General features: G+C 36.2%; 1 protein-coding gene across 19 annotated transcripts in view; it reads right to left on the bottom strand.

Annotated features, from left to right (window-relative positions):
* Nucleotides 1–25,272, bottom strand: part of BPTF (bromodomain PHD finger transcription factor) — a 56,965-nt gene that overhangs the window by 8,746 nt on the left and 22,947 nt on the right. For 6 of the 19 annotated variants that reach the window (XM_075044267.1, XM_075044271.1, XM_075044270.1 and 3 more), the window contains 22 exons: nucleotides 22,415–22,588; nucleotides 22,084–22,289; nucleotides 20,521–20,876; nucleotides 20,097–20,228; nucleotides 19,421–19,550; nucleotides 18,496–18,631; nucleotides 17,059–17,280; nucleotides 14,338–16,738; nucleotides 13,981–14,105; nucleotides 13,614–13,742; nucleotides 13,174–13,324; nucleotides 12,629–12,752; nucleotides 11,021–11,273; nucleotides 10,430–10,591; nucleotides 9,304–9,452; nucleotides 8,824–8,947; nucleotides 8,078–8,301; nucleotides 6,604–6,826; nucleotides 5,484–6,370; nucleotides 4,649–4,731; nucleotides 2,723–2,948; nucleotides 1,936–2,285 (listed from right to left, as the gene is read on the bottom strand). In XM_075044267.1, the coding sequence (XP_074900368.1) occupies nucleotides 1,936–2,285; nucleotides 2,723–2,948; nucleotides 4,649–4,731; nucleotides 5,484–6,370; nucleotides 6,604–6,826; nucleotides 8,078–8,301; nucleotides 8,824–8,947; nucleotides 9,304–9,452; nucleotides 10,430–10,591; nucleotides 11,021–11,273; nucleotides 12,629–12,752; nucleotides 13,174–13,324; nucleotides 13,614–13,742; nucleotides 13,981–14,105; nucleotides 14,338–16,738; nucleotides 17,059–17,280; nucleotides 18,496–18,631; nucleotides 19,421–19,550; nucleotides 20,097–20,228; nucleotides 20,521–20,876; nucleotides 22,084–22,289; nucleotides 22,415–22,588 (6,967 nt within the window). The remainder of the gene's footprint in view (nucleotides 1–1,935; nucleotides 2,286–2,722; nucleotides 2,949–4,648; nucleotides 4,732–5,483; nucleotides 6,371–6,603; nucleotides 6,827–8,077; nucleotides 8,302–8,823; nucleotides 8,948–9,303; nucleotides 9,453–10,429; nucleotides 10,592–11,020; nucleotides 11,274–12,628; nucleotides 12,753–13,173; nucleotides 13,325–13,613; nucleotides 13,743–13,980; nucleotides 14,106–14,337; nucleotides 16,739–17,058; nucleotides 17,281–18,495; nucleotides 18,632–19,420; nucleotides 19,551–20,096; nucleotides 20,229–20,520; nucleotides 20,877–22,083; nucleotides 22,290–22,414; nucleotides 22,589–25,272) is intronic. The other 13 variants (XM_075044285.1, XM_075044283.1, XM_075044287.1 and 10 more) reach the window with 10 other exon arrangements.

The raw sequence follows: 25,272 nt of genomic DNA, 5'->3' as shown, positions 1-25,272 counted from the left end.
ATGAGCAAATGCCCATAACCCTGGAGTATCACAAATGAGAACTAAACGTAAAAGACTTGCAATAAAATACACAACACGGAATGACTTCTGAGAATTTACTACATCCTAAAAAAATGCATAGGGTATTCATAATATACCACAAATTAGCTTTTCAAGCAGCACATCTATCTTTTCTGAAGTAGAAAAGAGACACTAGCACAAAGAGGAGTATCTGATGCCTATATATATATGTGTGAAAAAAAAAAAGTTTACCAGAAAACTGTTTTAAAACTTGACTAATCCCTTTCCAAACAGTGAAAGGATAATGTAGTTCAACAGTACAGTCATCATTTGTAAGAACATAAAATTTAAAATTCACAAAAAGCAAAGCAGCAGAACTGCATCATATTGCTAAGGATACTACTAAGTTATTAACATTTCATTTTCTTCAAGTTTTATTCTGTGCATTTAAGCACAGTTCAATTCAGACCACCAAAATTCACTCTATGACCACATTTTTCATCAGCTTAATCAAATGCCCACTAGAGTCAACAAAAAGAGTTTGTCTGACAATCAAATCCTTTTGCTCATGGAATTTGTTCATCTTATTTTTGTGACAGTTCTATTACTTACTAACAACAGAAGCTGTAATACACAGACCTTTGTTCGGTGTTACAACAAAATAAGAACACAGTATCCTCCTAAATTTACTGGATGACAGAGAGCCTAACACAACGTTTGTTCTTTAAGCGAGACTGGTGACATCCCTTAGAAGTAATAATGAATTACCAACCAGGGCGTCAGAAGTCTGCTATTTCTACAGCAATGGCAGCATAGAGAGCGGTCCAATTTCCCACACCGATGTAACAGTCAGAGCTACTGAACAACCAAGGTGAAAAAAACCCAAAGACCTCAACTTCATTAAAAAAAATAAAATTAAAATCCAAAAAGGGCTAGAAGGAACCTCAAGAGGTCCTCTAGTCCTGGCCCTAAATTTGGAATGAAGAACCATTCCTGGAGTGAAAGCACTGCTCCACTTCTATGGTTTCTTTCTGTTATCAGCATTTAAACCACCACCAAATGGCACCAATTAATACTTTTTGGTATTGTCACTGGTTAAGCAGATACGTACTCACTTAGAATCGGTCTGCAGTCAAATTTATTTTACATACATCTCTACACAGCTATCAGATGTTAACCATTACTAACTACTGATGTTAGTCACTTCTAGCTTAAGCAGGAATGCATAACACTATCCCCCTGCAATCCACTAATCTTCCACTCCACCACTTACTAAATTTCTTCACAAGCTTTGTACATAGCATAAATATTTTTCCGCATTGACAGTCAGAATCAAACTACAGAGGACTGCAGTTTTCACTTTGTCAAATGCTTACATATTCATTTTTTTATCAACCCTGGGATGTAAATTACAACACATGGAAACCATTTCTACCTGAAACATTGTCCAAAGTGAACTGCAGTCCAGTAACTTGGAACCCTCTTCACTGGCTCTTGACTTACAAAAAAAGTCATTTATTGGAAGACGGTATCAAAGCTATTTCTAAAGAACATCAACTACTTGTTCACAAGAAATTGCTCAAACCAAATTGTCACTTGCTTCTGAGGCAGAGGCAAAACGGCAAAAGAAAGAATAACAGAGCGGAGGAAAAAAAAGAAAAAAAGAGTATGTGCATGTGAGACAGAAAGGTCATACAATGGAAACATGCAAACAAGTAGAAATATAAAACATGTACATTAATAGTATAGATCAAGTATGTTAATAGTTTTGTAACGGCTAGTGGAAAACAGAGACTTTATTCTTTATACCTTAGTGATCACTGCAATAACACCTGATACGCTATCTCCAATTCTAGAACTACCTTGCACTAACAGCTAAATACTAAACCTAAAGCTAAGAATACACAGTAAAAGGCTATGGCATTCACTACTCACTTAGACTCATCATAAGGCGTTTTACAGATGCAGTAAAGCTTTGTGTCCTTCTTCGTTTCCTTTGAGGTAGTAGAAATCATTTTCTTTTTCTTGGACTTGGAAGCTGATGAATCTTTCTCCTCATCTCTCTTTCTCTTCTGGGAGGATACTGGCATTGGGACTGTGGTGGAGGAGGAGGAGGTGACGCTGGCTGCATGTTGCTGTGGTGGTGGTGGTGGTGGCAGTGGTGGCGGTGGTGGTGGTGGTGCAGCGGCTGCAGCTGCGGCTGCAGCAGCTGCGGCTGCTGCTGCAGCTGCCTGGGCTTTTTCTTTTTCTTTCTTAATTTTAGTCAAGTCTTTCTTTAGCTCCTCCTGAAGTATATTAAATGAATAAATAGAGAGGGAGGCACTTCATATGGTTATTCCAGGACAGGATTTAAGTCTAGACATAAATCCCATGCTTAACCAAAATAAAATAATTAAAACCATTTAAATATGCAGACTTTTTAATGTGCTTAACCTACAATTCACATAACATTAGTGATGACACTCTTGGCCTGCTATGACCCACTAGCTGTAATTTATCAGAAGCTGTTTCAGGAAACAAGGTAATTTCAGTCCAGATGAAAACCAAGAAGCATAAAAAGGACATATACTAGCTTTGCAGAGACCCATGCATCCACTACCAGAACTTCTTCCTGTATGTTTCCTTAAAATCTTACTTAGCAAAGAGATAAATTAAAGATTAACACAGAAACGTGCTCACCAGCTTTAAAATCAAATGAGTCTTTGAGAATAACTGTCCATACCTGCACTTCAATTTGTAGATCTTTGTCCAGAAGTGCTCTTTTTTTCAATATTTCAGCTTTCAGCTGTTCTTTATGCTTGAAAAGCAGAGCTGAGAGTTTAGTAGCATTCTGTTTACTACGCTTCTGTTCCACACTCTCTTCTCGCTTTCGTTTCTTAGCTGCCTGTTTTTCTTCTTTGTCTATCTTATCCAGAATATATTTCATCACTTGGTTGCACACAATCATTCTGGGGAAGAAATAAAGAAAAAGTACATTGTGCTGAGCTGCCTATTTATCCCCAGTTGAGAACGCAGAATCGTTTAGCTCTCCAGTCTCTACAAGTTGCAAGCTAAATTACTACATTTCTTAAGACGTAGAAGGTAAATTTAGTAACATGCATTGCTCCCACTCATACTTATTTACTAGAACACCACTAGGAGAGATCAAGTCCCTAGTTAGGCTCGAGAGGGCCAGTCCCAATTTCATTTAACTGATGAGAGTACTAATCGTTCCTCCCCTTCCCCTAAAAAACTCCTAACAAAGCTTAGGCTTCAGTACGATGAGAGGTATTTTCAGTCAATTCAGTTTTCACAAACATGCTTGAAAGAAGCTGGATTTTGTTTATTCTGATGTAAGATAAAAGCAAGTTGGAAGCCTGTAACTTCTTCTCAAACATACATTTCCACCTTCCAGTGACCATTACTAAGTTTTTGTGTTTTGGCATAAGGACTGACCAATATTTTTCAGTGTAGAGAATTCACTATAAAACAGTTTCCAATTTCTTCACTAATGACAACTCAGGATTAATTTTTCATCTGCTTGTTGTACACTCAACTGTAAATCTCTTTTCCTGCTCACTTGTTCTGCAATTTTCATTTATTTTGCTTGATATTTCAATTAGAAAATGAATATTTTGGTTCTTCTGAATTTACTTTTCTGTTCCCATTCTATTTCAAACCCACTAGAAAATTAAACACTCTTGTTGCCAGAGTGACCATGAAAAATAACCCCCATTGACATATAAGCTGAAAGCAAACAACAAAATAGCAATGGCTGGGACAGGTAGCTGCTGCTAACTCTGTAGTCTCAGGCTCAGACATACGGTCTTCTGATACACACCTGTATTTTGATGCTAGTTAGAACTTTCTCTCTCTTTTTTTAATTTTAAATTGGACTTCTGTCAGTCTAAATACCAATTTGGCCGACACCATTAAATGAAGAGTATATGACAAGACATCTTATTCTTTATGCAACTGTGACCATTAACCGAGTAGCACCTAGCGATACTGTTGTAATCAACTAAGCTTGTCCTCTGAGTTGATGATCAAAATTTTATAAAACACACTATTCTTTTTTTTACTCTCTGACAACACACACACACTTGTGATTATCCAATTGAAGCAACTGCATGAGTGAAAAGGAGTCAAAATAACCCTAAGACAAATGACAAGCACTCCCAATTTGTGTTTAGCCGCTTCAAACATAAAATCTCATGGTTTGTTGAATAGCACTATCTTCCAACTCTTCAATTGCTTCTGTAGAGTGGGATGTATAGTGGACAAGAGTGGAAATAAACTGCCACGATAAAGGAAAAACAAAAACCAGGCTGTTTTTTCAACAGAACCATTCATTCTCAATTCTGTGCTCCTTTAAGGATAGTTTTTACCTTGAATTTAAAAACCGTGGCCAGCTCCAAACACATCCAACACAACGTTTCACTTTAAAAACCATACAATCAAAATAAAATTGAGAATATACAGGATTCAATTACTTAAAGTTAAGAACATCATTATGAAAGTTATTTTTGAGTGTTACCTTAACCAATTTTAGAACAGCAAAATTTCTTTAAGCAGGTTTTTACAAAACAGTGTTTTATTATACCACCATTAAAAGACGTTATAAATGTAAAACTTTCACATATAAAGATGCACTATGATGAACATTCACCTCTGATTTTCTTCCCTCTCAGCTGGAGTCAGTGTCTTCTTCTGTTTCAAGTGTTCTATGACAGCATTCTGTTTCATAACCACCTGTAGGATGATACAGAATCCAAAATAAAATATGAAAACTTCAGCCAGTATTTGATAATATTACTGGGAGAACCAGGACATTTCTTAAGTTAAAGAAAAAATTAAAGTGTTATTTCAGTAAGTGACAAAATAAAACTGATTTTATCAGGGGGCCAATGCTTGTTTAAAGCAATTATTTGAAAATTGAAAATTAACACCACCACCACCCCACCCCAGAGTAGGATATTTTGCTTATGTTGACTTTAAAACTAGGGACTAAATGTAAATTGACAGTATTTCTTCAGTGACTGGTTGTTTTATTTTAAAAAACGGCAAGAGTCCATTATATACATATATATATGTATGGTTTTTTTTTTTTGAGCCCTGCAGCCATCCAACAACATTACATTTCAGATACCTCTTTGAAATCTCAGTTTCCTAGAGCAGGCAATGAAAGTACTGTACATGTGTTCTGAACATCAGCTCTCCTATCTATAACCTATCTTTCCTGAACTGAGAATAAAGATATATTGTCCCAGCAGCTAGTGGTAAGTTGAATCAAGGTGCCAGAAGACTGCAAACAGGGTACAATTGACTTGATGTGCTGAATTAACTCAGAATATTTAATTAAATTGCTAAAAGCAATCGTACACTAACTTTGAAAGAATCAAATTAACTGCCTATCAAATGTATTAACATTGTTAACAAGAACAGGCATTTAAAATGAGCTTTGTTTCAATCATTAAATTTTAATTTCCTTCTGTTAACTTTACCTGTTTCTGGATAATGTCACTTTGATTAGAAGCCTGAAGGGTGTGCTCACGTTTAATTTCTATCTGTTGCTGCTTTTTCTTCTGTTGCTGCTCCCTGAGCTGCTGAACTCTCTGCAGCTGCTCCTGAACACTAGCTGCTTGAACTGTTACCACATTCTGAATCTGGTGAGCCTGTACTGGGCTAGTTTGTTGGATCTGAATAGGTAACTGAAGCTTGATCTGCTGGGGCACACTGCCTTGTTGGGCTTGTATCTGAGCCACAACATGTGACTGAAGCTGAGAGAGAACTTGGACTTGTTGCTGAAGCTGAGGCACTGTAATAACTTTTGTTGGAGGCTGCTGAAGTTGCAGTGGAGGACGAGTTGGGGATTGCACAGGAACCTGATTTAAACTTTGAGTAGTTGGAAGGGTTGAGACCGAAGTCTGAACCTGAGGTTGTGATTGCTGCAGCTGAGCTTGAATTTGTGTGGGAGCATGGGGCTGCATCTGAATCTGTTGTTGGGTTGTAGTCTGCACCTGAGCTGGTTGCTGAGGCTGGACTTGGGACTGGCCTTGTGGAAGGATTGCAGTCTGCGGCTGACTCTGGACTTGCACTGGAGATTGCCCTTGAGCCTGGGTCTGTGCTGGAGACTGAACTGGAGATTTAGACGATTGTGCTTCAGGTGTGACTGGAGAGTCAACAGATGTCGGAGTCTGAGATTCAGGCTGGGTCTGAGTTTCAGGCTGAAGTGCTGACTGCGGTGCCTGTGGCTGGGCCAGCGGCACAGGCTGAGTACTCTGATTCTGCACTTGAGGCTGGGCTTGCTGCTGGCTCTGAGGCTGTGGCTGAATCGGCGGCAGCGCTGATGTTGGCTGTGCCTGTAGAGCTTGCTTCTGTTCCCCTGTAGCTGTGAAGGATAAAAACAAGTATTCTATTCATTTCAAATGACACGTCTATGAGCCTTACTAATTTGAACCTTTTAGAACTACTGTAAAGCTCTATACAGAAATTCAAGAGATTTCTACGCTTGTAATACACTTCCAACAAGTATACCGTAATAACAGACCACCTCCAACTGTGTAAAAACTCCCATGCAACTGATACTGAAGCTTTTTTTCTGCTGAACAGAACAATGCTTACCCGAGGTTGAAGTAGAAACTGTTGTTGTAGTTGTGCTAGCTGTAGTAGCAGCTGCTGGTAGGGGGGTGAAAAGAAATCTCTGAATTGTACCATTTGGCATAGCTGCTTGCATAAGCTGTTGTCCTGGACCAGGTATTACAGTCACACCCTGAGGGATTAATTGTAATTGACCAGTAGTTTGACCTTGTCCCTGAATTACCACAGTTAATCCTTGACTGCCACCCTAAAAAAAAAAAAGTTAATATTGATGTATCAGTGATATAATTCTTAGATAGACTTCACTGAAAGTCAGAAGAATTAGAGTTTGGATTTCAGAATTCAATACTTTTACCATATACCATATTCCTAAAATCCAAAACTAGCATTTGAGATCATGAAATACTAAAATACTCTTTCACAATTCTATCAACAACAGATTACTGAGTTGGAGTTAGTTACATGTATTTTCATTCAAATATTGACAAGAACCCTAGCCAGAAAGCAGCTAAAATAAAACATCTTTGTTCCTAGAATTTACAAGCAATACAGAGCATGGGTAATTTTAGACATGCTATTAATTACTTTCTCAAGAATCCCAACAGTTTGTGTAAAAGTTCTCTGCCCTGAAAATATTTCCTAACCACGTATCAGATCCTACCCAACTGTGAGCTTTCATGACTGACTGTTCAGTTTGTAATGTATTGTGAATTTCTGTAGCTTAAGCTGACACTTAGGCAGCTCATGACATGACTCTCAACTCAGTGATGGAGAAGTTAGGCTATTGTCCCAACACCTAGATGCATAACTCCACATTTTGTGAACGCATCGAACAGAATAAGATCCCTACAAAAATCCTTCCAAGTCTTTTCTTGTGGAAATGAACTCTGAGTCTTGTTCCACATATAAAAATCTTATTTGGCTACAAGCAGCCTGTACATTACAATCATTTATATCTATTACTTATAATTTGAAGAATATTATGGTAACTCACAGATGTCTATTTTTACCCTATGCTGGACTCAACTTATTTTTTGCCAACAGACCTTCATGATCTGAGCAGAAGCTGTAAGAACTTTTTCTTCCTCCAGTTCCAGATACTGTAATTTTTCCTCTGAGACTCTGGATAACATGAATGAAAACTAAATCCTCACACAAAATCAAAAGACAGGGAACAAACATTATGCTCTGAAGGTCTGCAAAATAGGCTGTACAAAATAATTGTGTCCCTTACTGCTGTTAATGCGAAGACTTTTTTCCATATTGCTAAACTTTGCCGATGCTAGTTATATTACTGGGGAATACAACAGGAAGTGATATTTAAAACTTTACATATAGTATTTAAGCTTCCTTCAGTCTGTAATTATGCTATCAGTCATCCTAAAAGAAGGCCAAAACATAAGTTTATGAGCAGTTACACTACACTGCTGAAATCCAAAGGCTTGATAAGATGTATCATAAGTACATTTCCATGCCCAGAGGCTGTAAAATATTTTACCTGTCCTTGTGTTAGTTGCGTGAGTTGGGCCATAGTAAGTTTCACTTGTCCCTGCTGAGGGCGAGGGGGCTGCGATGTGGCTTGTGGCTGTATTTGCTGAGGTGGTGTTCCAGGACTTGTGACAGTCTTCTGTCCAGCACTGGAAGAAGCTGTGCTGGTACTAGAAACCGCTGTTGAGACAGGCTGACCCCTGATTATTTGAGTCACCACTTGCTGTGTCTGACCTGCACGAGAAGAATTTGTGATAAGAAACGTTTCCAACATTTTAACCATGAGCACAGCAAATCTCCAAGTCACAACAACCTGCAATAGTGTATAATCAGACAAGTGCAGCAAACACTGCAGTTTGCACATAATTTTTCTTTATGAACCATTTGTCTGTGTGGTTGACTGAAAAATGTCTGCAAAATGTTTTCTATTTTAATTCAATTCACATACTTGCAGAGTACTTCAAACACTTAGCTTGCCTTTAAAGAAAAAAAAAAGGCTTTTTCAATGCACAATTATTCTAAACTTTTTTGTTTGTTTTCAAATGAATGGACTTAAAAATAAGTACTAGACTTCCTAGTGTCAATGATGAACAACACTGACAAAGCCTGCAACTGATACATTCAAAAGCCAGAAAAGGCACTTGTTAGAAGTCAAAATGAGGTATTTTTGCATTGGGACATACGATACAGAAAGTGTTTGTGAAGAAACAAACCATGGATTTCACACTGGAAATTTAAATATTAAAATGAACCTACTGGCTGGAAGAATACCTTGTTGCACCACTACAGGTGTTCGAATGATGGTCTTTCCAAGCGTTGACTGCTGAAGTGGTGTCCGTATTACCGTCATACCAGGGCGAAGTGGTGTCCCTTGCACTACCTACGTACACCAAAATGGAGAGCATATGTAACTCATGAAAAAAGCCACTAGGGTATGCCCTGAAGTTTTGTTTGTTTGTTTTTAAATATAGTAAGAAATTACAAGATGCAAGCAGATCCAATATTTTTGCATCTATGCTGACACCACTAAGGCTTACCAAGCTCTAAACTACTAATTTTTTCAACTGGAGAAAGTTGTTGCTCTTCCTTGGAATAAAGGATCCATAAACGGTATTGCTGAGATGAGCTAAAAACATTGAAAGGTGACTAGACAGAACTTTTAGTATCTGCCAAGAACTTAAAATAAAATATATGCACCCATATTTTTTGCAGTAAATAATCAGAAAAACATCTTACTTGTGAAGTGGTGGTTGTTCCTAACGTCCCTGTGGTATTTGGCCTAATGGTTACAGTTGCTGTCCTTGGCTGGAATGAAGTAAACGTTTGACTTGCACCTGTAGTTGATGGAATGATACCCAATACTTTTTGCTGAACTTGAACAACACCTAATTAAAGAAAAATTGAGAATTCATTAATGACATAATTGCCATCAAAAGAAGCAAATGCAACTCCAGGGTGGCATTTAGAAATCAGTCTCCAGGTTTCTAGAACACCTTTGAATCTTTCAACACTTCTTGGGAGAGCCTTTGTCATATTGTAAAAAGAAGCAGCATCATACTTTGTTGATAGTCCAACCACATTTTAAGTTAAGAAATAGGTATTTTAGAAGAGATTAAGGAAAGAATGAATCTTCAGAAAGATCAATTTGATGGTAACTGCAGATAAGTCCTTGCATTGACAGGGTGCCACAAATTAGTATTATACAACCATTAAAAGCTATAATCTGATTAATTTAAAATGTAGGAGACCAGTTTGAACACCTTTCATCTACGAGCTTGTAGTGCTGAAGAAAATGGGTAAAGCTTTTCCTGTCACCTAACGAATTTTAATACACAACTAGTAGCCTTCATGATTTCCTCAGATGCTAAGTATAATGGAGACAGAGAATTGAGCTTTTCTGTTCAATATACATCCACATATCTCAAAATATTAAGTCCTCTTCTTGAGGCAAGAAGAAAAAACACTAATCTTAGTTTGGAGCCAAACTCCTGCTCATCAGTGAAGAGCAGATGTAGGCATTAACCAAGAACAGCAGCTTTTTTTTGTGAAGAAAGTTGTTTTGTTGATGTATAATTTAGATAACAAAAAAAAAGCATGCTTCATTCCACATTGTTAAAAACAAAGCTTCTAATTTTGTACTATGAAATGCAGAATAATCTATAGGCAAAAAACTTGCATTTTTCCCCTACAGACACAAATACGCAATACAGGGGGAACAGGCTCTAGAAACTTGGATATATATATAAGAAAAAATATTTTTTCCCCCTTCAAGTCACAGTTTACTTCACTGGGAAAATAGTGTCAATGGAGAATTAATCAGCAAGCTGGAATACATTTTTTAATTCAGTTCCCTTTCCCCTACCTCCTTGAGTTGATGGCACATTGACGGCAACAATCTTGCTGTTTGCAGGGAGTGGCAGCTTAGTTATCACTTTCCCTGCCATCGTTACTGGACTGCCTGAGATCTGGAAGGTCTGCCCTGTGCTGGCAATGGTTGTGGCTGAAGTGGCAGCTGTGCTAGTGGCTATTGAGGTACACAGAACAGTCAGTTTTAGAGCAGAATAATTAGTCAATGAAATGACTATTTTCAAGTATGAAACAGCAAACTACAGGATTATTTTTACAATAATTTTTGAATGCGTCACGCTTTCTTTGGTAAAGATTCTTTTTTGGAACAGTATGTTACAGCATAGAACGCTTTCATTATCAATGATTACTAGTACAACAACTGTCAGTAGCAAATGAGACAGGTCAGAAACAAGACTACCTAGCAAGTCTGAACAAAGAAAAATTAGACAGATATTATCTCAGAAATGTCCTGCTGACTTAGCAAGAGAGTTAAGAGCAAAGATAACAAGAAACGTAATAATGCTATATATTCTGGAGAAGATATAGATTCCATATATAGGATAAACTCCAGCACATGTTCTTTCCATGACAAATGGCTACTTACCTGTTGAAGATTGGCCTTGTTTAACCCAAGTAGCAAAAGTCTGATGGAAATTCTTGTTCTGTTGGAATGTTACTGTAGCTGGAGAACCCACTTTTGTAGTAAGTACTACTTTGGTTCCAGTGGGGACTGGGCCTGCTAAAGGGCCCACCACAACTTTCTGTGGTGTTGAGACAGTAGTTGCAGTGCTGCTGGCTGTAGTGACTGTGGGGGCCGCACCTGCTGCAGGTATTTGCTTCTGCTGTTCCAGCCGTTTCTACAGAATTTAGAAAAAAATGGAACGAAGGGATAATTAGCATTTTCAGATTTTGTAAAATAAATGCTGTCTTCCCAGTATTGAAAAATAAAGGACTCTGATAGGATTTTAGTTCAAGTTGTAAAGAATTGAAAAATAAGGTGCTTGCACAACCTATAACACGAGACTCCTTGACCTGAAGAACTGCAACTCTGCACATAATACACAGCCAGAAATTTTCCTTTATAGTATCTCTAAAATCCTCTGCTTATGTTAATTTCACTGCACATTTTACTTTAAAGAAAACTTATTAATAAGTCTCAGATTAATCTGAAAGGTTAAAAAACTTTGAAAAATATCCATCTATATTTGGCTTTGATCACGTGCATACAGCCTGCGTCTGTGTCAGTAAGTGGTACATCATCATTAACACAGAGTTTACTACTAGCATTCCTAAGCGTAGAGCTGCCTGCACCAAGATCCTGTCAGGTACAGAAAAAAAATAAAGAGACTGTATCATTCTACTTCACCATTAAGAATGTCATTTTAAAAATTATTCTTTTAACTGTAAATCCAGTTTGCAGCCTGTTTAAAAAAATTAGTTCAAAATCCCTTACCTTACCTAGCAACCTTCTGTCCTGTAACTGTCAAGAAGGTGCATTTAATTTAGAGAGCCACTATGTGAAGGGATAGTATCAGTAAGCTCTTTTAAAATTCCAAATAATCTAACATTCTTCCCTATCTTACTGGAATTACCTCTGTATTTATTAATTTAAATTTCAGCATTTGGTTAGCATTATATTGCGGTAATGCCCCCGAATCAGAAACACTTGTTCACTAGTAATGTATTTTCTTCAGGAAAGATGAAATGAAAAAGGAGTAACTTGGAAAAAAAGCACAATTATTAATAATGTATGTGAAATACCAACATGGCATTGGGTTTCCTAATTTTAATTGCATACATTTATACATACATGCACACTTACATCTATACATACATATCTATATATTTTTACATAAAATTATCAATGGGCTTCACTCAGCCAACTTAAGATAGGATAAAATCAAAAGATTCAATTTGTTTGAAGCATGAAGGATAAATGCAGCTGTATTCCCAAGTCAGCTATATACCAAGGCAGCTTTCCATTACACCATAGAACACTGCTTACCTTACCTGCAGATTGGTGCTTCTCAGCCTTCTTTTAAAATGGAAACAAACTAAACCTTTTTAAAGTGTTAATTGAAAACAAATCTTTGCTTTAACCCGGTTTCAAAAATGGTGTAAGATAGGGATAAACTTTGTTTCTCATATTCTAATGCATGTGGTCTACCAGTGCATAGTTGCTGACAGGTGGGACTACCAATAGCTCCCCCACCTGCTGGGCAGCCAATCGTTGGTGTTTTAGTTGAGCCTCCAATTGGGCCTTGAATTCCTCTGCCTTCTTCTGTTCACTAACCTTAGCCTGTTGTTCAACTGCCTGTGCCTTTTCCTTCTCCACCCTGCCAAAGACACAACCAAAAGTAAGTTATACTACCACGTAAAATCCAACCATCAAACTGGATTTCATTTTATCCAGTTTAATTGCGTTTATAAGAACAAATGTCAAGACTGAAGGTCATACATCACAGTAATAGTCTTTTAGCATACAACAGTGATCAGTTCATAAGCATGGAAAAATTAATATAATACTAGTTGTAACAAATCTTTAAAATCTGCAGAAATTAGTTTTGGTACCAGCAAATAGGTTAGCTTTACAACTTTAAGCTTGACTATCATTATCAAAAGGCACAGTAAAAATGCAACACAGATCTGCTTTTATTGATTGTAGCTAGCGAGTTTGTGTTCTCTATGGGGAACTTTTAATACACAGACACGCACACTGAAACTGCTTTCTTTAAAAGCTCATTTGAGTTCATTTACCTTTCAGCAAATGCCCGGATCTCCCATAGTTCCAATTCCTCCTCTGCTACCCAACTTTCAATTATAACAGGGCCCGTTTGCTTGGGTGTTTCTGGCCTTTTTGGCCTTAGTGCACTTGATCGCAGTCCCTTCCTCTGGGGTGTTGGAGTTTCTTTAGAGAACAGTCAAAACACACATGTTAAGCTCAATCATAAAACAAAATTAAAGTGTAAACCAAGATTTAGTGCCTCTTTCAGTCTCATTTTATAAACAGGAAGGCCTTTCAGATTCAGATAAATCATGTCAGTTTGTTAAATGCATTACTTGTTTCAAATAGACGAATGAATAGTTTGTGTCAAGCTATATTTGCTCCCTTGATGGTCTGAATTAACAAAGATCCAGTTACCTTAAGTTCTGTGGGAACTTATGGGAAGCAGAAAAAAATGTATAAACAAACATACCTTTCGGAGCCTCTGGTACACCAATGGGACAAATAATTTTTCTTATACAGTACTCTGACCGGATTCCATATGGACCAACATCTCTTCGCTTGATTATTTCTGTTGTTGTAATTTCAGTTTCAGATGTTTCTACAACAAATTAGTCCCAATACATTAATAACAGAAAAAAAAAAAGCAGCGAAATCTCCAATCAACCCAATATACTCAAGGTAAAGAAACAGCAACTACTACAAACTGTTGACTAAAAAAATTCAAATGCCATAGCTAACATCAAGCCTTTACAGAAATGCTTGGAATGAGTGTAATAGTCAAAATCAACAGCAAGAGCTTTTGCCTTAAGAAACCCAGAAATGTAAATAAATAATACCTGTACGTGTAGTTCCTCCCCCAGGTGGAGCTTTTGCTGCCATATCATCCCATTTGAGACATGCCCACAATAACCGCAACATAAGGCTCACTCCAGCCAATGATTTTACTGTTTGAAGTCGGTACCTAACAACAGAGTATTAATTATATTTTAAAATCAATATGTAGTTAAAATACCTAACCAAACCAATGGGACAAAGGTTTTCCATTCTACCTTTAATGAACACTATAGAAAATTATTGAATAATAAATAGCAAAATTTGCATGCTTGGGCACAAACATGTATATCACTTGTATTTTAAAATTCAATTAATTTCACCACATCCTTAACTTTTCCTCAAAAATGTGAAGTATGTACCTCCAAGTGATCCCAAAAGTTGGCCTTGGGGATGGATATGGCCAGATATCCAAGGCAGGCTTTGCATTGTAATTGAAATAGGGAACTTCTCTGATCCCTCCTTTTCTGGCCAGCTTTTTTAAGTCATCATTGGGTAAAACAAATATGCTTTTTTTACTGCTTTTGGTAACAAATTTTCTATAAGATGGTAAGGCCGTTCCAGAACGAGTTTTTTTGGGTCTTGCAAATTTCATTAACTTCACTTTGTCTTTTGTAGAATATTCTTTGCTGACAGTCATGGAAGTCACCAGTGTGCCTTCTGGGGTGGTCAGTGAATCAGTTACCGTTGTTGTAACCACTGTTTTACTATGCTCTTGTACAGAAATGACATCAACGTTACTGTCTGTAGCTGGAGTGGTAAACTTAGTTACAGTAGTGGTGGTAGTTACAGTGGATATGGCACAATTTTCTGTAGATGATACTACTGTTGTTTTCTCATTGTTAGAAGCTACAGTCTCTGCAACTTTAAACACAGTTTTGGATTCTGTAGACACAGTTGATGTTGTGGTAGTCACTTCAGTAATAACAGTTTTTATTTTACTTTCTCCATTAATATTTTCCATTTTATATGTCTGTACACCATTCTGATCAGCAAAGTCACTACTCAAGCTAGATTCCTCACATGAGGTTACAGGCGATGGAGCAACTTTCTTATCCTCAATTGCTTCAGTTTCCATAGATTCTGTTTCACTAGTCAGGTTATTTTCTTTACAGACGGTATGCGTTGGCATGGAAGCAGTCCCAACAAAGGTAGATCTCTCGGGATGAAGCTGGTTTTCTTCAGTTTTCTGCTTGGGAACTTCATCTGGTGGCTGAAGACCCTCTCCCAATTCAAACTCAGGTGAACTCTGCAGACGTGACTTAGGGTCCACATTATTTTTGTCCTTTGTGTCCTCTACCATGATGTCACCATTCATGAATGGTTTTACTGAAGATTCCTTAAAAGTCAGTGGTTTTATTTCATGTTCTGGAAGGGATTTATTAATATTATTAACTTTTGGTTCAATATCACCCCCTGCCTTAGTTTCACAGGTATCTTTACCTAAGCAGTCATCATTTGATAATACTTTAATGTCATTGTCTTTTCCATTCATTTGAAATGCTGATTTTTCTAAGTCTGTCTCAGCTTCTTCATCTTTATTATTCTTTTTGTCAGTAATACTATTTTGATTTGTCTGATCAAGATACTTGTTTATGGTACTTGTCTCTACTTTCAGTTCCTGACCTTTCTTTTGACCGTTAGCCTCAGTTAGTTTAGAGCTCAGTAAATCCTCATCAACTTCTGCCCCATCCATGTGTTCCAGAGTTTGACTTGCAAGGTTTCTTTCAGAAATTAGCTCTGTTTTAAATGGTTCTAGATCTTTACTAACAGATTTTTGGTGAAATATAATCTTGTTTTCAGATCTACTTTCAGTCTTTCCTGGAGCAATTTCTTCCTCCATTTCACTTTCTTGAGAGGATGTTGGTTCAATATGGCCTTTTATCATGCAATTGTTTTCTGGATCTTTGCTCTGCTGTTCAGAATTCCCTTCTGAATCTGTTTTTTCAAGAATGGCCAGAGCATCTTTTCTACAGCTGCTTTCAGTTACCACTGGCTCTAAGTTTTCACATTCACGCTGAGATACTCTGGTATTAGGTAGTTTTTGTTTCAAAGGTTTTTCGCTTGTTTCCGAAACATCCCATTTCATTCTACCTTCTGCATTTGTTTGTTTCAAGCCATCCACAAAGGAACTCTCAGACTCTCCAAGAGCATCTTGTCCTTGACACTTATCAGCAGTCATAGGTTCAGGGTTGTTTTCTTTACTATCATTCTGAATGGAGCTTTCACCTTCAGAGGATTGAAGTGAGTCTTCATCCAGTCGCTGGCCTTCTCTTTTTGATAGCCTGTTTGCTAAAGGCAAAGAGGGTTCATCTAGCTCACCAGTTTTGCTGATGGGCAAGCAGTTCTGTTCTGCATCTTCGATTTGGGTCTTATCTGACATATAGGATTGATCTTGGGAAGACACGTGAAACTGGCTTCCTTCTTTTACTTTTCTCATTTGTGGCTCATCTATGTTTTTCTGGGGGCTTACAGATCGAATGCCTACAGTTTTAGCACTAGCCTCCAGTTTCATCCTTTCTAGACGTTGTTTTTCTTCCAGTGTAAACTGTTTTATTCGCCTCTCAAGTAGTCCATCTAATTTTGATGATTTTACTTTCCTTTTGTAGCAAGTCCTTAAATGAAATCCCTCACTGACATTGATTATATCCAGCTTACAATGACTATCTTCATCTTTTATTGGGGATTCAATTTTCACATCATCTACATCCATAGGTTCTTCTTTGATGACTTTATCATTTTCACCATCGATTTCTTTTTCCACTGTGAAGAAGAAAAATCTGAATCAGTAAGCTCCCTTAACAGTGAATGCCAAACTATGTTTTTACATGTGGTTTTACCTGTACTTACGTTATGTACTAAGAAATAAATGGACCTTTTAGCATATTAATAGATTTCAAGAAAAAGGGAACAAAAACTTCAGACACTACTACATGGGACAATAAGTAATCACTTAACTGAGACATTTTAAGTGTCTTGACAATATCTGTTACAGTTTTTCAACAGTTATTTCTGAGGTCCTATGCTTTTACGCATGCAATGTTGTAATAACAGCTAGTCTTAAAATAACTTATGTATATCACCTTTGTCTTTTGCATGATCTAATTTTTCAGAAGTTGTATTAACTTCTACTTTTTCTTCACGTGACTTTTCTTCTTTCACTTGTACTTTCTCCAACGTTTCTGAAACATCTGTTTTGTCTTTTGCTTGCAGATCATGAGAATCCTTTGTTCTGTCTTTCTCTATTTTTACCTTAACTGGACCTTTTCTTTTATCCAAGTTGCATTTTTCATCTTCGCTCTTTGCTATTAACAATCAATTAAATGGTTTCAATTATTCAGAATATTTTTTATACTCTGCTACATTTTAATGTATGTTAGTTTACCTCTCAAATCATTCACACAGTAGTGAAAGTCAGAAATAGAATTAAGTATACAATGGTAATGTCATAGATTAAGCTTAGTGCAATACTGCATTAAAAAAAAAATATCTAAAAGCCCATCAGAGATAAAACTGTTTCATTTACTTTGGTTTTTTTTTTTCAGGAGTCCATGTTCAGCTTTTTTTAAAAAAAACAAACCAAAATCCCAAACCAACACCACCACCCCCAACCCCTGTTTTTCAGGAAACTAAATACCACTTTCTGAAAACCCAGCTTATTAAAAGCATATTAATTCAGACTCTGAAAATTCACATATAATTTTTCATAATTTTCATTTCTACAGTTAATCTAGAACAGACATTGGTATTCAAATGAATTTGTGCTTAACACTGTAGTGGCTATTAATTGCAATACAAAAGGCAAGATAAATCTAATTAACAATCATATAGACAACACCAAAAGCAGCAACATCCATTTTGTGTTTGATCCAGTTAAAAGCGACAGAGAAAGTATTACATCAATATGTGAGGAAATAAATAATTTTGATATGTAATGTAGGGTGGGCCACCATTTTCTAAATTTTAAAAGAAAACTCAAGATTAAATTTATTATAGATATGACTTGTACAGTTCAGGATGCATTCTAAAAGTCAACTGTGCAAAATTTTTCTTTTTTAATATAAATCCTTGGAACAAATAAATGAGAAGGTGTGTTTTGAACCTTCTGGAGAAATAAATTTCTTTTCCCTTATAAAACTGTTGCTCCCAAATAAAATTGATTAATAGTATTCTGTCAATATTGGGGGGGGGGGGAGTATTTTAGTGGTTATTTTTTAGAGGTTAATTTTTGCTTGTGATTATCTACATAATTTTTATCTACCTTTAATTTACATAAGGCTATACAAAGCTGTACAAATATTACACACAGCTTCATAATTGAAACAATTTAATGTAGCTAAAAATGTCTATGACAACTGGTTATATTGACAAAGATTAGCAGATATCCACAAAAGCTTCTCTGGAACACTATTTATATCAAAGTCTACATAAGAAATATCACATGCAAATAATTAACTGAATAAGCAATAAAAAGCAGCATGTTAGTTCTTAAAAAAACCATAAGCAACACAGACACTTACTTGGTAGCAACTTTCTGTAATTTGCGTTAGTATTTCCAGGCAGTTTAGGCATAAACCTGTGGACATGTGTTTTACTAATCCAGCTCCAGCCACCATATCCCGTCACTCTATATTCCTCTCCTTTTTGCTTCCAAACCTGTTATATATTTTTAAAATAGTAGTTTTAATGGTGCTATTTGCTGCATTATTAATGTATACATTTATTTTAAACCCTAAGATTATTTTTAAAAAAACCAAAACAACATCTTTAATTTACAGACTTTTTCAAGCAAGTTGAAGTATATTTGTGAAATAACTCACTATCTAAAATTAAAGATATATCTGCTGATAATTAAATTGCTTCTATCATGGTAACATCTAAACCCCATATTTATTTCATGTAACAGTGAGAATCTATTTACCTAAAAGCTGGAAGATTATACAAGTTTTTGAATCAACCTGTATCTTTGTTAAAACAAATAAATTTAGAGCAAAGAACTACTCCAACAAAAGTATTTAATATCTACTGCAGGAGACTATAAAGAGGTTTCTATAGTAGTTCCCATCATATTAGATAACCTTCCAAATTAGAGGCAGCTAGGCTAGATGTTTATTGTGGGGGAGAGTGGGGATGGGAGGGGAGCACTGGACAGGGACAGACATACAGACAAGATTCCAATAGCCATCTAGAACCCTTCCACTAGGAAAGGCTGCATTTTGCAGACAAACATCTGTCAAATCAGGCAGTGTCACTAAGAGCATAATACATGTCAAATTTAGTTCAGCCCAAGATTATGTGCTTGAATACGTGGACATGGTTCCTACTCCAATGGCAGGAAGGAACTCAATGACATGAAAATTTTAAGTTTAAAATAAAAAAAGAAGAAGAGTAAGAAATCAACAATTTCTGTATTTTGTTTGTTCTTCACACAAAAGAAAACCTTACCTGATGTTTGACAGGAAATGTATATTTCACCCATGTAGCTTGCTGCATTGTTTCTTCTTCTTCTTGTTTTCTCTCTTTTTTTTTCACTTTCTCCTTTTCTTCTCTTTCTATTGCTGTCATTCTGCGTAATCTAATACATATAGATTTAAGTGCATTTAAGTACAGGATTTTGTAAGCAAATGTAAAAAGTCAAGCAACAGCATATACTAGCCCTTTGAATAATTTTAAGTATCTGAAGCTAAGAGGAATGCCCAGTATCAGGTTATCTGTATTACTTGCAACAGGAACACTACTTTTCTTGGCTATTTCAGTAAGACAAACACAGCTGCCAGCAACTGTCGAACATCAGACACATCTCATTTCTGCTTCTATGATACAATGAGAGACAAGACAGACTCCACTGAAATAAGTGTGTTGAAATTTGCTCTTCTAGTCTCCCAAAGTTTAATCACTTTGAGACTGTGGCTCAGATAAAGAAAACAAACTTGCTTTGCAGAAGCAACAACACTATAAAAATCTTGTTATGTATTTTTAGTGTTTCTGGTTGAGAAAAAACCACTTCAAGTGCTGAATGACTGACTAAATTTAAACATAATTCTTATAGGCTTCGAGGAACTAGTAATTGTAAAACAAAGTAAAGTTCTCATATTCAAAAAGATTTTCATGTTTATTTTACCTAGTATGCCCCAATGATTCCCGCCAGATTGGCAGCATGACAACTGGTTTAATTGCACATTCCAATATAGCCAGCGCTAGTGCAAATTCTCTAGGTTTGCTGCACATTTGAACAGCCTTAATCCAGTTAGACCTAAATTGGAAAAAAAAAACCCAAAACTGAAACATACACATGCACTAATATAGCATGCTACATTAACAAGATTTAACGGTAGGATAAAACCTCCTGTATTTTAATACTTTACTCAAATGTGCAATCCTTTTACCCATCCATCAGAAAACACACACGTTATCTTATATTTTAATATACTGAAGCATGGTGCTTGAAAAATCACTGATTTGAAAAAACAAAGGCCACTGCTTATTAATAGCTAGCAAAAATCCAAGTAAAACAAGAGAACATATATTTTCATTTATTAATTTACCTGTGGGAAGCCCAGTTAGGGTGAAGGAATGATGCCGGGATATTGTTTTCTAGCTGAATAATAGTTAGCCTCAAAGTGGATATGGTAAGAACTTTGGACCCATGTACAGACCCATTCCATTTGAACTCTCCAGCAGGAGTCAGACAGAATTTATGAGAGAGATGTCGTCTCTTGTCATGGTCCTCCCTGTGCTGGTGCTTGTTCAATGCGAATGAATTAGTGGCATACTGATTATGATAAACACGATACTTCCCCTCTTGCCCTAATTTGAAATAATTGTTGATATTTCCTTTCATCACAACTTCCTTCTTTGTGTTCATTCGGGAGACTTCACCTTGAGAGTTGACCACCAGAACCTTGTGAAAGAAAGAATGATTTTAAAGATTTACTTATGTTTCAAGTATTTCTATTTACTTATTTATGATTTAGGCTTCAACTGGCTATATATAAAATAATAAAAATACCTTGCATCAATTTGTAGAAGCAAATAACTGTTCATCCAACAGACTAAATATATGTACTTCATCACTTACTGTATACAGTTAGGATATTCCCAAAGATCAACTTTAACATTAAAAAAACCTGCCATCCAGGCTCCTCAGGAAGTCAAACAGGAACTCGTTTTGCTGAATTATGCCTACTGAGGGAGACAGCTTTGGGAAAACAGCTTCACTGAACTTAAGTAAGCTTTCTGTGAAACCCCTCCTTGGTAAATCACAGAATTCATACATGTAGCTAAGCAAACAAGTATCTTTGACTTTGAAAACATGGCATGGATAAGATCACTAACTACTCATAACAGTTCCAAATTTGAGACGTTTGTGAATAAATATGCTAAATGCTAACTTACAAGGAAAACCAGTTAACAAAAATAAAATTAACACACCAAATGACATGCAGACAACTAACTGCAACAAACTCTTCACATTCAAACACTTCCTTCCTGGAAAAGCTGGGCTACTTAAAAAAACAAAACCAACCAACCCAAAACCCCAAACCACCAAAAAACCAACAAACAACCTACAGCCATCCAAAAAATTACAAAAATTTTATACCAACTGGCAGACGTTTGGAGAGATTTCATTTGCATCTGCATCAAGCAGTGCTACAGTTTTGCAGTGATTGTCTTTAAATGACCATACTCTGCCAGACAGGTTTGTTATGAACTGGAAATGTGGCTATTACCTAGAAATTCAAACAATAATCAAACACAAACCACTGTAAAGTTGTAGTTTTGACACACCAGTTCTGAGCGATTTGAAGACAGAAGTGGGAGAAAATGCGTATAACTTATTACTGGCTATATAGCGAACAATTATCTAACTTTTATGACCAGCACGTTAAAGGAACGAGGTGCACTGGGTCACTGTAATACCACCCTGTAGATAGCAACTAAGAGAGCAAGAGCAAAGGAGAGGGAGGAAAAAAGGTTCCTGTGATATTACAATTTCACCATTTGCTAATTTATTATCACTACTTTTATTTTTAAGTACCTCCACAGTCTGCCAAAATAACTTTTTTAGTTTTAAAAAGATTATCAGTTTTCTAAAACAGTTTTCGTACTTCTTTGAGTTTTCCAAGATGTGCACAAACCTCTCTGCCTTCTTTATATAACTTATTTGCTTCATGTGCTGCAGCAGCAACCTGCTGGCTTTTCATCTGGCTCAACTTGCTATCTGGATTTCGTAATCTTGTGAGCATTCGCGTCGAACCTGGCGTGCCTTTCCCTGCGCCTGGAGAATCACTTCTTTCACCATTAGATTTCTCTCCTGCCCAGGAAAAAAAGGCTTTTAAAACAAACTTAAAAATTGGAAGTTTTCTATTGAGGAATGGGAGTTATAAAGTAAAAAGAAAAGATGGATAAAATTAGCGACACTATTATTAATATTGTTACCTATGTCCTCTGAAGTCTGGGATCCCCTCTCTGCATTTTCAGCATCATCAGGCGTCTTAATGGAGTCATTCTGCCCAGAGCCCAACTCACTACTGTTGCTGTTTTCAACATCTGACTGTAGAGGTGCAGCAGATGCACTGCTACTGTTGCTAGGGATCATCTGACCAGTTTCTTCTACAAAAGAACAACTTCACTTTTAATTTTTCTTTTGAATTGGACCAATGCAATTTTTTCTAGTTCTAAATTTCTCATAAAAAAAAGATAAAAAAAGTCAGATGAACATCTTTTGCTGGACTGGAAAGAAATACCCATAAAATATTAATTCCCTCCAGAGCACTGTATCCACGAAAATATTTTTTGTTCCATTTCAAGCAGTTTCAACTTTTACAGCTCTAGAGGACTGAAATTCATACTTGGATGAAATATGAATACATTTTAAATACAAGACAATTTTTTTTTCTATAGATGTACACACAGAGAACCCTCTCCTGAGACTTTGTTTTGCTTTTAGAATGCAAATTTCATGAAATTTGGTCTTCCTGCAGCTTCTATGATTTTATCTCTTTTGATTTTTTTTCTTGTGCTTTAGCTGTTCCTCAAAGCGTACACCTTTCAGTTCCCCTCCAGTTTTCCACTGAGTCTTTGATTGTCTCTTCTTCAGCACATTAATTCTGAGGAATTCCCCAAACTTCAGTTCAGTTGGCACCACTCTATATCTAAACTCCTCCTCTGCAAACTTAAAATATCAGCCTCTTTCTTACAATCTGATGGGTCTAGATGTTGCTTCAAGCTCAGTAAGATAAATGGGTTCTTGGTCCTCAGTTGTCCTTGTCACTGTCTGTCTCGACAGCTGTGGATGTTATTGCCACCTCACTGTTGCGAAGGCATACTGCACGAGTACGATCTTTCGACTACAGCATCAGTGAATTGCAGCTACCTAGAAATAAATCACTCCAGCTTCCCAGTAAGAACAAACCACCATCCCTCAAAACAACGTCGTCTTGATTTTGTACAAGAGACACGGCTTAGCTGTTTAAAAAAAATACAAGATTTTTCTATTTCTAGAATTCTTCCAAAACATCAGGGATTCTGTTGTGATTAAGAAAGGTGACAGAACAAAACCTCCTTTTTGTGAAACATTCACTCCTAGAAGAAAGATGATTAGGTAAATATTCTGGGATTCTTAGAAGATCCCTAACCTGAATGCATCTTGATCTCTGGCTTTGCCAAGTGGGTGACCACCACTGTTCTATCCATTTCCCTTTTTACTAAGAGGAAAAATGGAATCATTTGCCATGCCTGCTGTTTGCAGGAGAGTGGAAGCACCCAAAGTAAACTCTTAATAAAAAACTCATATCCAAATTGCATTTAACAAGGATGGTGACAGACATATTCTTGCCTAGCTTTGCATTTTACTCTTATTTTCCCCCTCTCTGGTGGTAGCTGCCTCACTGGTACTGGTTCAGTATCTCTCCCTCCCTCTGAAATGAGTGTCTCAAACTGAAATTTCATAATAGAAATGCAAGTTATCACTGTGAATGCAGTAAATTAGACTTGAAGAAGAACCCTCTCCACACACACACACAAAAAGAGCCCACTAATTTAAAAATAAGCTAGAAGCTTTGGAAGGAGAAAAGTACCTGTGAAAGTATAATAAAGAAATAATGATAAATATATAAGTAAATCTTTACAATAAAATACAAATCCATAAATATGTCTGGAACAAAGTTATAGGATATGTATCTTTTCCGTTAAACCTCTATACAGTTATTTTAACTTTAAAATAGAATAAAAAAATAGGAGAACAGGCAAAAATATTTGGTCAAATATCTAAAAAGTATGCTTTTTGTCTCATGTACTAGGATATATTCTGTCTTAAAAAAAGTATATTATGAGGCTTCCAGAGTACGGATTAATCTTAACTTTCATTTTCTCTTCCTATTAACAAAGTTTATTACAAGGTTTGGATGCATTGACGTTTTCAAGTTCAAGAACTGCAATCTGTATCTGAATGGAGAACTATCTCTGTAGGAGAGAAAATGTTTACTACCACTTTTTAAAAACATGACACACTGAGTATGGCTACATCACGGATTAGAATATTTTTAGATTTTTAAGAACTGGAAATAACATTCTGATGATTTTAACAGTAATCGGATGTTTAGAATAACATTTGGTTATATAGTAAAGCTTGCAATAGAATATAATTCTAAATGTAAGAGAATTTCATTCTAAAATAGTACTCTGATAATTTATGTTACACCTAATCAACTACCATTTATTCCTAAATCTAAAGTTTGGTTATTTGTTTTTTGTTGTTTGTTTGTTTGTTTTTTTACTTAGATAGTGTATATTACTACTTTTGAATCACTGAGGTGGCAGAACAAAGCTCGTTAAAATACAAGAGCCTCTGTGCTTGTAATTCTGAAATCTGTTTAAAATTCCTAGCATGACAATTTTAATCTTGACATTTCAGTGCAATGGTTTACTCACATAAATGAAAATACTTTGTTTGTTAGTAATTTATACAGTAAATGAGAGGTTAAAATAATAAACAAGCCAGCTGCAAATTAGAATTTGAAATAAACTTTGATAAGATGCTAACAATCATTATGGATCACTATGGAAAAATAAAATATACAGAAAATAGAACATAAAAAGCTTAGCCATAGTCATCTTTGGAAGGCATGGAAACAAATGCTAATGTCACAGAGGGCCACAAATTTCAAGCACTAGTTGCAAGAAAATTAACTTTGAAATGTTAATGACAACGTAGCAGTAAAGGATGGCACTGCAAGCAAACAGCATGAGTGATATACGCTGTGAATGGTTTTAGTGGACAAACCAGATAGAAAAAC

This window comes from Buteo buteo, chromosome 13 (genome assembly GCF_964188355.1).
Source record: "Buteo buteo chromosome 13, bButBut1.hap1.1, whole genome shotgun sequence".
NCBI classification, from domain to species: domain Eukaryota; kingdom Metazoa; phylum Chordata; class Aves; order Accipitriformes; family Accipitridae; genus Buteo; species Buteo buteo.
The sequence above is the reverse complement of the archived record's forward strand: the minus strand, read 5'-3'. Positions and strand labels throughout refer to the sequence as shown.